Source organism: Theobroma umbraticum, unplaced genomic scaffold, assembly GCF_002168275.2.
Source record: "Theobroma umbraticum cultivar Fairchild unplaced genomic scaffold, ASM216827v3 scaffold_44.0, whole genome shotgun sequence".
NCBI classification, from domain to species: domain Eukaryota; kingdom Viridiplantae; phylum Streptophyta; class Magnoliopsida; order Malvales; family Malvaceae; genus Theobroma; species Theobroma umbraticum.
The window spans coordinates 12,689,082-12,700,428 of record NW_018397255.1 but is presented as its reverse complement, the minus strand read 5'-3'; the positions used below and the strand labels follow the sequence as shown (position 1 = coordinate 12,700,428).

Below are 11,347 nucleotides of genomic sequence, written 5' to 3'. Positions count from 1 at the left end.
ACATGGTATAATGAGAAAGTCCTTAGAGTTTCTTTTTAAATATATTATAGATATTTGTGTCTTAAAATTTTAATTTAATTTTGATTTTAAATTTTTTAACAGGTTATTAATAGTATTAACAATCAAAAGATAAAGGTATTATTTTAAAATAAGAAGAAAGTGTCTTTATAGAAATACTAGAAGGAGCTTTTTGGATTTTAATCATGTATATTTCCAATACTTAAACGTATTTTTCTAAAAAAAAAGAAAACAAAGAAACCGTATGTATCAGTATTTTTGCTGGTATAATTGGCGGTTATTTATTAGGAGTTTATGCGAAGCGTAGGGACGACAAAACAGAGATCGTATTCGTATTCATAAGAAAAGTGAGACGGGAACAACTACGTTCGCACATTCCCAATCCTCCTATCGCATCTCCATTTTTCCCTCCTCTTCCTTTCCCACATCTCCTTCCCGTTCTCCATCATAACAACACAAACTGTATTACCATTTCTTTCAAAATAAATCCTAACCCTAACCCTAACTGCGACATTCCGAGCACTCCAATGCCATCTTCTCTGTTGTGTAGGATTTGATTTGGTAAATGTAAGAGGACATGTGGTGATTGCTTTGCGGAAGGTTTTGTTTTTGTTTTATCAAATGGCGGAATATGCAGCTTCATCCTCATGCATCAAGCCGCATTTGCACCCAAGTTTTCTTAAGCAGAGAGGATTTGTGCATCCTAATTTGAATTTTAGGACGCCGCTGAGGTATATCTCTCTTTTTTTTTTCGCTCCTTTAGTATTCTTTTTTATTTTCATATTTGACATTTCGTGATTTCTCTGGAAGATAAATTTGGGTTTGAGACGGTAGTCCACTTTTTGATCGCTTATGTGATTTCATATTTGTTTGTAACAAGTTTCGAAAATTTCCAAATTGGAAGAAGTCTCACCTTGGTCGTATAGTCTATCTAGTAGCTTGAACTGCACCTTTTCGGCTTTGAAGACAACTGAATTTGCAATTTATGACTGAGAAATGCTAAAGAGTCTGAAAGAGTGTCAGTCCGATTAATCCGAATGTGCGACATCACTCTTTACCTGTAAATTATTTTTTATTTGCATACAATGTCATTGTTTCTGTCCACCCACTTTTCAATGCGGACCATTTAGCACATCCATATAGAATTTTTCATGCACATGAGGCCAAGTTCCCAGTTGCAATGCGTGTAATACTTGCATAATTTTTCTCTGCTGTTAGGCATTACAATTACCATTGAAAATTTTCTATTAGCTTCGATTTTAGCCTCACTTTTGCATTTTTTGCTTTGCTTCTAGCAAGTGTTCCTATAGAAGCTGTAAAGTTTCCTGGCTTTCAAGATGGAAAAATCACAACGCTGACAATCCATTTATCTCGTATTTGAAAGTAAGTCCTTGCTTCAGGGAGACGTCCTTGAGGTCTACTTGCATGTGGTCTTTAGTGGACTCTGATGGTATAACAGCCTCTAATTGGATTCCTTTCGGTGATCAAGTACTTTTGATGGCTAGTATATTTCTTGCATATCTGGCCGGAGTAATTCCTGTTCAAAAGTCCAGTTCCCCATCTCAAAAGAATATAGCTGATGATGATGCCTTTCCCAAAAGCTCAACCTCTTCTGGTAGGTAAGGGTAAGCGTATCAAATATTTAAAATCCAATGAATGTTTCCCTTATACGTGGATCATGGAACAGTAGTACATTATTTTTAGTACTGTGATTTGGCATGTGTATGCTTTGTTTCTCATTTAGGGAGGATATATTTACTTTATAAATGCAGTGCCGGGACGAACTGTGACCAAAATAATTTGAAGCATGCCTGGGATGTAGTAAGAGGAAAACTTTTGGATTCTCTAGACAGTATTGAACGTGGGAGTGATTTCAGAATTGGAGTTCTTGATGAGCAGCAACTTGCTAAGCGACCATTAAGTTTGTATGCTGTATCTGAAGGTCCAAAGATTAGATTGCTTTGGGCTTCTCTTCGCCAACTTGAGGAAGAGGCAGGCACTGTCTCTATTGGTTCCTAATGCTCTAGTTACTTTGACTATTTCATTATATTGAATTTAATTTGTATAAATTCATTATTTTCAAAGAAACTCCATGTTTTAGTTGACTGCTGTGAGACCATCCTTTCTGCTTTGCATCTTTCATATACAAAATTAAAAGGTCTATTAGAAGCAAATAATGTGTGGGATGAAATGTAGGTTTCTCAAAAACTTGTGGTATGTTTGTATTCTAAATTTGTATTAAGGACAGAAATTTATAACCTAAGACTAAAACAAGGTATATTTAACTCCCTGATAATGGACGAGTTACTGAGTTTTTATTGAATTCATAGACCACAAAGTATATCTGAGTTTTGCATAAGAAGAGTCTTTGCTTTTTGGTGTTATTCTGTAAATTGTGAGTTTCTGAATTCATAGATCCCAACTTGTGATACCAAGTAAAGGGGTCATCTCTTATAATAATTTTTGTGTTTCCAATAAGGAAAGTCTTGAAGCAGGGAACTTTAATAAATAAATTTATCATTTTGATCTTATTAAATGGAAAATTCGCATGCTTTTTTTGTAGTAAAGTACCTCACTGCAGGCTTAATCAGTAGGGTATAAATATTTTTTATTTATTAAGTTTGTATTTTGCTTGAAGGTTTCAAAATTTGTTTTTCAGGTGAAAAACAATGTTGGTACTTCTGACACTGGCAATATGGATGATTGGTTGATAGCCTTTTCCAGAATTATTCAAAAATCCTGTAAGCCGGTATGCTTTGCTTGGTTGGAGAAGGAACTTGGACTCGAAAGCAATAATATGGTACCTAAAAAATCTTATGATAACGTATGATTTCTATGTTGTTAGCTTGTTGGTATGAAATATCCTTTTCTTTCCCCCTTTTGACAGGAACTTGTTTCTCTGATAACTGAGAAGTTAAATGGAGACGACACAGTTTTACAAAATATTAGAAAGTCGGGGAAGGAAAATCTGTATGCAGAGATGTTGTATTTTCTTAGATTTGGTTCTTTAAGGTAAAATAAACTGTGATTGTCTCTGTCTTTTGTCATGTTTATTGTAGTTTGTTCAAAGATGATTGTTTCTATATGTTTTATATCTTCATAGGTTAATCAAGAGCTTTGTAGAATATGAATTTCTGGGCAGTGACGGTTGCTTTTAGTGCACTGCATGAGAACTTCTGGGCTACTAATCTGATCATTGGTTGCATCCATAGTTTTTTTAAATGTTTCTTTCTCTCTAGAAACAATTTCTAGGTAATTTTTATGCATCTATGTATCCTAATTTATGGGTAATACTGATTAGAAGATATATATGCATGTATGTATGCAATCTCCACTTAAATCATTCTTGAAAATGTATAATAGGTGTCTTAGGCTGCTGGATTCATAGTTCCCTCTTCTGGTTTAAGCCCTAACTGCTTATGAATCTCTTTCAGTTGTGGGGCCTTCAAAGTGCATGAAACAAGTGGCTTTTGCGATGGTTCAGAGGAAATGAGCCTGGATGTTTCCAAGCTGTGGGATTTAAATGCCTTGATGGCCCTTTATGCTAGCCAATATATTAAGAGAAACATTTTAACCTTCCAAAGTTTTGGATCCCCTAAACTCCTGGACTTTTGATGTAGAAGATTTTCTATTGTCATGGAAAACTATGCAACTGATAGAACAAATAGGTTTTGGGGAAACTGGCTGCTTAGCTTTCTTTTTCTTTGAAATCTGTTTTTCCCTTACTTAATTTCTTTCAAAAGATTGGTTACTCTTGTTTCATGCCTGTACTTTTTAAGAATTATAAATCTTAATAGATATGGTTCTAACAAGTATCATATTCCATTGACCAATCCACCGATTAGAGTAATACTAGATTTATTGGTAAATATGAGTGCTGACCCTAATCATATTCTGTCGAATAGGATGCCTTGAATTGGCTGTTAAAATTCACTTGGTTTCTATAGTTGTTTCTAGATAAAGAACTGAATGAAGGTAACTTGCACTAATAGTTGTTCACAGGAGGTTTATTTGAAGAACCTATGATTGCGTGTTAGGTATCGTCCTGACTTGGGAGAATAATCATGCCAGCAACAAAAAGATTTGAATCTCAAATTGTTGCTGTATTTATAAAATTTACCGCTACACGTTATATGTTGTCTGAGGATAACTAGATTTTGGGTACAATCTATGTAGGCATTGACATCTGCTTTTTACTTTTAATTCGCATTAGATTGTGTTGTCAATATATATTTAATCTTTGTTGAGAAACTTATTTGTCCCATTTATCTGTTCTTTCCAGGAAGGGTTGCTGTTATGACCAAAGCTTGTTTACTTTATATGGGGATTCCATACTAGAAGATTTGGTAATAACTTTAGCAGATGGGATAGCAAGCACTTATTTGGAGCTTATTTCTGTTGATGGCAATTTGTCAGATGAAGTGAATAGTCTGGGTTTAGCTATCTGTAATTTGTCTACTCGTGCACTTCAAAGGTTGCGCAATGAGGTATCGCTCTTTTTCTTATTGGGTTTAGTGGTAACACCTATTAGTCTTCAACTCCTTATTACATTGCACCAGTTTGTGAGCATATATTTTTAGTACTGTTCTTCTGGAAGTAAAAGAATGGGGGTTCTAGTTGTGAGGTTGATGGATGGATTGATTGAGCGTATTAGGTATACTGACTTAGTACAGGCACTAAGAGCGCAGTTGACATTGTGGCAAAAAGTGTTTTTGGCCCAAATGCAATGCCAAACACGTGTTGGTTTAGCTCCAAGAGTGCTTTTCGATAGCAATTTTGGACGCAAGTGCTTTTGCATTAGTCAAAAGTAGTTTTTGGTATCAAATAGCCAAAATTCCCATTCATTCAAAATTTTCTGAATGACTAAATTACCCTTTTAAATATTCAAACATTTTGAATGTAAAATAAAATTTAGTGAATTTCAAAGGAAAAATATGGTGAGAATATAACTATTTAATTTCTAGTTTGAAGCAAATTTAATTTTTAGAAAATCTAAAGTTGCATTTTGTGTACATTCTTTTAAAATTAAAATTTACAATACTTTATATTTTGGTACATCTTAACAATAATTACCTAAAAGTAAAGAAAATGACTCATTCTTAACTTTTCAATATCATGCCCTTTTCATACATTTTAACTCATCATAACTCTTTTTCACAACAATGCCAAACACTCAAAAATCCCAAATCATACTTTTCACAGCAATTCCTCGAAGCACTTTTCAAAAACACTTTTCCCAACTCGAGCTTTTTTCCAACTGTAACAGCAATGCCAAACTAGTCCTAAGCAGGTCGATGACGATGCTTATGGCAGAAATCCTCAAGGCTTTTTATGTTTTTTATTTCCCTTTTATCCTTTGCATGTTATTTCAAGCTTCTCTCAGATGCATATATGTTAAACTGTTTCATTTTATGCTATGAATATGTACAATCAGATGCTAAGTATAAGGCTTGCACGAAGACATATTTCTTAATTTGAGCAATTCAATACTATTTATATTAATTTCTCATTCAGATGAGCTGTATGGTAAGGAGGGAATTGTTTCTTACAGACTAGAAATTTCTTAAAACTTTTATGTGATATTGGTGCTCGTTTTAGAATCTGTTTGGCTATTGAGTGAGATAATTTGGATATATGCAATTGAGGAGATTTAAAATTGTTGGTTGTAATGCACTATAGATCTTGGTGCTGGAGATTGGAACTTCTGGTTATAATTTCATCAAGATTTTAAACATGTGCTGGTTATCAGGTCGCTTTAAACCAGTGGTGGTATCAAAATCTGGAGGCAATTGTATCGATGTATGAGGATCGCTTTGACCTCTACACACTTAAGAGCCAACTCATTGAGGATAAAAGCAGTGACGACACTGAAACTTATAGTTGGTGGAAGAAGTTTACCCTAAGAAAATATGAAAGTTTGTCACCTTCATTACATTATGTTCTGATAAGCCATTTCTCTATGTCTGTAAAACGCACCAAGGAATTAAGAGCCTTAACAGGGTGGTATGTTTTCTATACTCTTTCCCTCTATAAATAATTTTCCCTGCTTACAGACATTGCTAGTCACAGTCCTTTGGTGGATGTATATTATCTTATAGAATAATCCTGAAATGTTTTAGATACAAAGAGACTCTATGGCACTTATCTCTCATATTTTTGTCACCAGTTAATCTCAATGGCTTTGATATGCCCCCTCTTCTATAACTTTCTTCGAGAGTGGTTAAATTAGCTTTTCAGCACTGAATATGGGCTTGAAGGTGTTGTATTATCTTACATAGTGTGGGCGATTACAAAAGCTTTGCTAATAAACATGCTTTGGTGGAGTGGAAAAAGAATAGTCTGAAATGATTCCATCAGGGTATGCCTATGTATCAATAGTTGGCATTTAGGGGGACTGCAGATTGAGAATGTTCATCATGCTGAATTCTGACAAGGATAACTGCAGTAAGAAGGCATGAAATGACAAAAGTGTAGTTGGTGGCTAAGGCTATTGCCTTGATGACAATATACTCTCATAGATACATGAATGCGTATATACATATTGCAAAGCCATGTGCAAGCATGTTATTGTCTGTCCTATCTATGATGATTGAACTTCAAAAACCTTGTGTCTGTGATCTTGGCCTATCAGTGATGAGCGACGCCTAAAGTCTGCTTGAACTTTTGCAGATTTTCATCAAATAGTAGTTCTGTCTAAAGTTAAGGCATGGATTTTAGGGATAGAAGAGGCACATATTATATGACTAAAAAGGTTCTTCCAATCTTTTACATAAATATTTAATGAATAAGGGACTATTATAGTATGTATTAGTGTAATATATACACGTAAGGATTAAGAAAACCAATATTTCTTCCTTTACTGCTAACTGAATACTGTGACTTTGTACATCAAATCTTATTATCTTGCTGCATGTTGCTGGTGTTATTTGATTCTTAATGGTTATAAACTCGGATATAGTTTTAAACCTAATATTTGCTTTGCTCATTACAGGAGGTACTATTTCAGCCTACTCCTTGAGTTTTCCGACATTAGCATGCCTATAGTTAGAGCTATTATCAACAAAGTCAGCAGTGCCATCTCATTCTTTCTAGTTTGCTTGATTGGGAGGTCATTAGGACTCATCTATACAGGAATTAGGCAGTCCCTCAAATGGAAGTGAGATGTAAATGGTACCTTTTTCATTTTGTTTGTCGCAAATTTCTATTACGTTCATTTTTACTTGATGTAGCAGTCCATAGGAATGTAATCTGTGCGTCGTTACAATGGGACTTTTCTTATTTTTGCCTTTGTTCTACCTGATGCTTCTCTAAATCTTTTGGTCAATAAATTGTCAAGTTGATTCAGCTCTTTGTTAAGATCACTGTTTAACTTTGATGTGTGATTGTTACCAGATGGTTGCAATTTCATTTATGCCTATCTAAATGTGGATTTGTCCTTCTATTAGCTATCTCGTCTCTTTTTCTTGTGTTCTTGCAGTTGCAGCTTAGGGATAGAAACCACCCCACGCTTTGGAACCATATGTGGTCAGTCAATGGCTTTTAGCATGTGCATGTATGTGGTGCGATGTGTGTTTGTGTGTGTGAGTTTGAGTTTGAGAGAGAAGGTTTGAGTTTTTTTCACTGCTATATGGGGGACCTTCTGAGCACACAAATTTTGGGTAGTGTGACTGAAATGGAAATTTCTGAATAGTTGGCATATGCCTAAATAATGTGAGGGGAGTTTTCAAGATCTGGTTGAGACTTTACTGAGTAACTGAGGCTATTGAAACTTCTAGTAGCCAGTTGTGTAGACCAATAGGCCCTGACTATGGAGGTTTAGTTAGCTAGTCAAAGTGCTTCAACTGCTTTCAGCCTTAATATTTTGATATATTATAGAGATGTCTTAAGCCTAGAGTGCCTAGGTCTTCACACTAACTGTTGAATAATCTTTTCATTCCTATTTAAACCAAAGGATATGTAGAGCACTTGCTAAGTGGTTGTATCAAAGATACAGCTGAAAAGATATAATTAACTAATTATATTTATATTTGTAATCACATCATTGTGTCTTGATTGGTGGCCACTGGTTTTGCATGTGTGTTGAATTTCTTAATGTTCATGAAGAAAATGGTGGGAACACAGAAATGGGAAAATGACAGGCATGGAGACTATAATATTTTTAAAAAGATTTTAAAAGCAAATGTACATTTCAGAAGATAATCTTTGTGCCCTACCATCTTTACATGAGAATCTCTTTTGCTGAGAAACTTCTTATTATACATTAATCAATTCATGGTGTCCACAACTTTCTATGAAGCAAAGCTTTCCCACTCTGAAACTGTGAAGCTTCCGAAAGTAGTGAGCTCTGTTACTGAGAAAAGCCTTGGGTAGTAAAATTAGGGTTAGAGTTGTACTAACTTAAGACATACACAGTTTTGCCCTATGTTATTGCTAGAGTTGTTATTTGCATTGGGAGGCTTGAAAGGAACATGACTTTTTATGTAGTGTGGACAAACCCTACCTATCTATGCAACCATTTCTTATCAAGGATTTGAGGTTGACAAAATGGTCAGAAAATGAAGGGCAGGAAAAGGTTTACATGAAAGGGTTGATGAAGCATCACTATCCAAACTGAAGAAAAAGGAAGAAACAAAATACAAGGCTGGGTGTTTTTCTCGAAAGAAATTGTGGTGAAAACTTTTTATGTGCTATCATTGTAGAATCATCAAGTATGTTAGATATTGTTGTGTTTTTTTCCTTTTCTCTGTGGAGTGTGGACCACACTGGTCTTGGCCACTTTGTGATTTTATTTTATTTTATATTATTGTTGGATTGGTGAAAGGAACTTTTCATGAAATTAGTTAGGCAGCTGGAACTGTTGTGATTTGATTTTGATTATGCGAGTGATTTCATTGAAGAGAAAGGACAACTTGCCTTCTTGTCCCCAATCCATCATTGTTTTCTGGTTCCTGTTAATACCAATTCTGGGTTTTATGTTTGAGATATCTTTTAACTTTGATTTACATGTGATCACCGAGTAACTTGTTTCGTCTGAGAAGGATTATGTGATGCCATTAATGAGCTAAGGCAGTATTAAATCAGGGATTTCTCGGTGTTCCATGTCCGATTCAAGTCATTATCTTTCCATGTATAGAATTAAAAGTCTTTCCCCATTTTCAAACAGAGAGGCCTGTAACTTGGATGGATATGTTGTTCTAAAGAGTGACAGTATGTTTTTAGTGAAACTAATTCCTAAAATATAAAAATCAGAAGAAAAAAAAAATCCAAAACAAAGAACAAAAGCTCCATGCAAAAGGCAGAAGTCATTGTGGCAAACGGGTGCCGTACTTTCTTCAAATTAGTTCTCATTTCTTTTGAAAGACCAAATCCTTTGAATTATTGTGAATGACTTCACAACGAAAGTAGAAAGGCTTTCTTGTGAATACTTGGCTTCAGGGATTAACGTTCCTGTCTTGTTGTTTGCCATCTTGCGGAAGCAAATACTTTCCAAGCCACCATGTCTTCCTTTATTATATCAATCCATGCTTTGGGTTAATTTAGGTTTTGATACACTTTATATATTTATAGTGAAATCTTGTTCCTTTGCTATTGTGATTGTTCGATCCGTTAATTTATAGTAGTATTTTATATATACGATTGTATATATGTATGTATGTATGTATGTATGTATGCGGAATTAATATTTCTATTGAATCGTTTATAAAAGGGAATTCTGCACAAAAATCCGAAAAGCTAGCCCTAATGTAAACTGATTGTATTGTTTTTCAACATTTCACAGCAGAAATGTAGAAACCAAAGATGCTAATTATATGGAAGGCTCTCCGATATGTAGACCTGTCACTGGCAAGAAAGTAAGGGATTGCTGCCAGAGACTGCTTGGAAGACAGGAATTGGAATTTCTTTGGCACTTAAAGGCTAGCTAGTAGGTATCCATCAGACAAGCCAGGGAAGGATCATTTGCCGTCAATCTTATATACATCAATTATAAAATTAAAAGCATTTGCGGCGTGGTACGAATGGTTTTATCTTACAAACTATAACCATAACTTTACCACTCATTTCTTGTCAACTTTAGAGAAAAACGTCTACTCCATTTGCTTTTTCTGCATTTTCTTCTCTAAATAGTTGGGTTATCTTGCAATCCAACTTTATCACCCAAATCTTCTTTCACTAATTCACATGCCTGCCTTTATTGATTTTGTACTAAACTTCTTCATGCATACGTCTCTCAGAAGATAAATGTAGAGTCTGATTCTAGCCAGCTCACTGAATTTGTTCTCAATCAGAGAGCCTTGTGTTACAAGGAAATTGATGCTTGGTTCTCCCCCTTCTCCTTTCTTTGACGTGATGGGTCACATGAGTTTCAAATAGTTTTCTTTAGTTTCAATAAAGTGCATGACAGGCATTTGCTTTCGAACTTGCTGCAATTCATTGTGCAGAAGGCTGCATAGATACTTTAGAAGAAAAGGCTGCCAAAGGCTAATGGGGAAGGGGATTTAAATTTGAGACCCACCGGGGAGTTTATGGTGTGGTCAATTACTAGCTAGAGTCTGTTCCACTCACCCACACAACTTTGGAGGTATATGCGCTAGTCTTTTAACCTTTTTCACACACACACACACATATATATATATATATATATAATATCTTTACATGCATTTGACATATATATATATATATATATGTTCCTCAATATAATTTATTATATATATGGAATTTGCATAAGAAATAATCAATCATACAAAGAAAACTGATCCAAAGTGGAAGTCGCCATGTCATGATGCTTTTCCTTTCTGCTGCAATTTTGACTAAGCTGATATGAGCCTGGAGATCACTTGACCCTGCCAGCAAGCAAATAAAGCATGAAAAACGAAACAAAAACACCTTTGGGGGTTAGAAAATAAAATGATTATTTGACCGCTGTCCTAAAGTTTGAAGGCATTATTATATGGCATGTGAGCTTAATTAAATGGATGGTAATGGCACATCGTTAAAGAGGAGGAACAGGAACCACCACCTTTGATACCCTAATTATTTGTTCTATGAACAACTATTTGGTTGGCCGAAAGTGTTGAGCATAGGCATCTTCCTTGAAAGATGAATTGACCAATTATATTGTTTGATAACTGAGAAAGGCCCCGGATTCTAAATTAGCAACAAAAAATTCTTAAAAAATGCACATTAATTCCATGGATTCCTCCTGTCTTTTAGTGGCTTTATGCTTTGCCTTGAGAGGTAGAAAAATGTCCAATTATACTTACATAATTAGTTGTAGACTGATCTTCTTGTTTGACATCGTTGACAGTGGAGTTGTCAAATATGCTATTTT

General features: G+C 34.9%; 1 protein-coding gene across 1 annotated transcript; it reads left to right on the top strand.

Moving 5' to 3' along the window:
- Positions 1-331: 331 nt before the first annotated feature.
- On the top strand, positions 332-7,374 carry LOC110409785 (phosphoglycolate phosphatase). Its single transcript, XM_021419251.1, has 8 exons — positions 332-749; positions 1,314-1,637; positions 1,791-2,010; positions 2,678-2,818; positions 2,906-3,030; positions 4,301-4,505; positions 5,768-6,021; positions 7,010-7,374. Exons 1-8 carry the CDS (start codon positions 640-642, stop codon positions 7,176-7,178), a joined length of 1,548 nt encoding a protein of 515 aa, XP_021274926.1. The 5' UTR covers positions 332-639; the 3' UTR covers positions 7,179-7,374.
- The last annotated feature ends 3,973 nt before the right edge of the window (positions 7,375-11,347 follow it).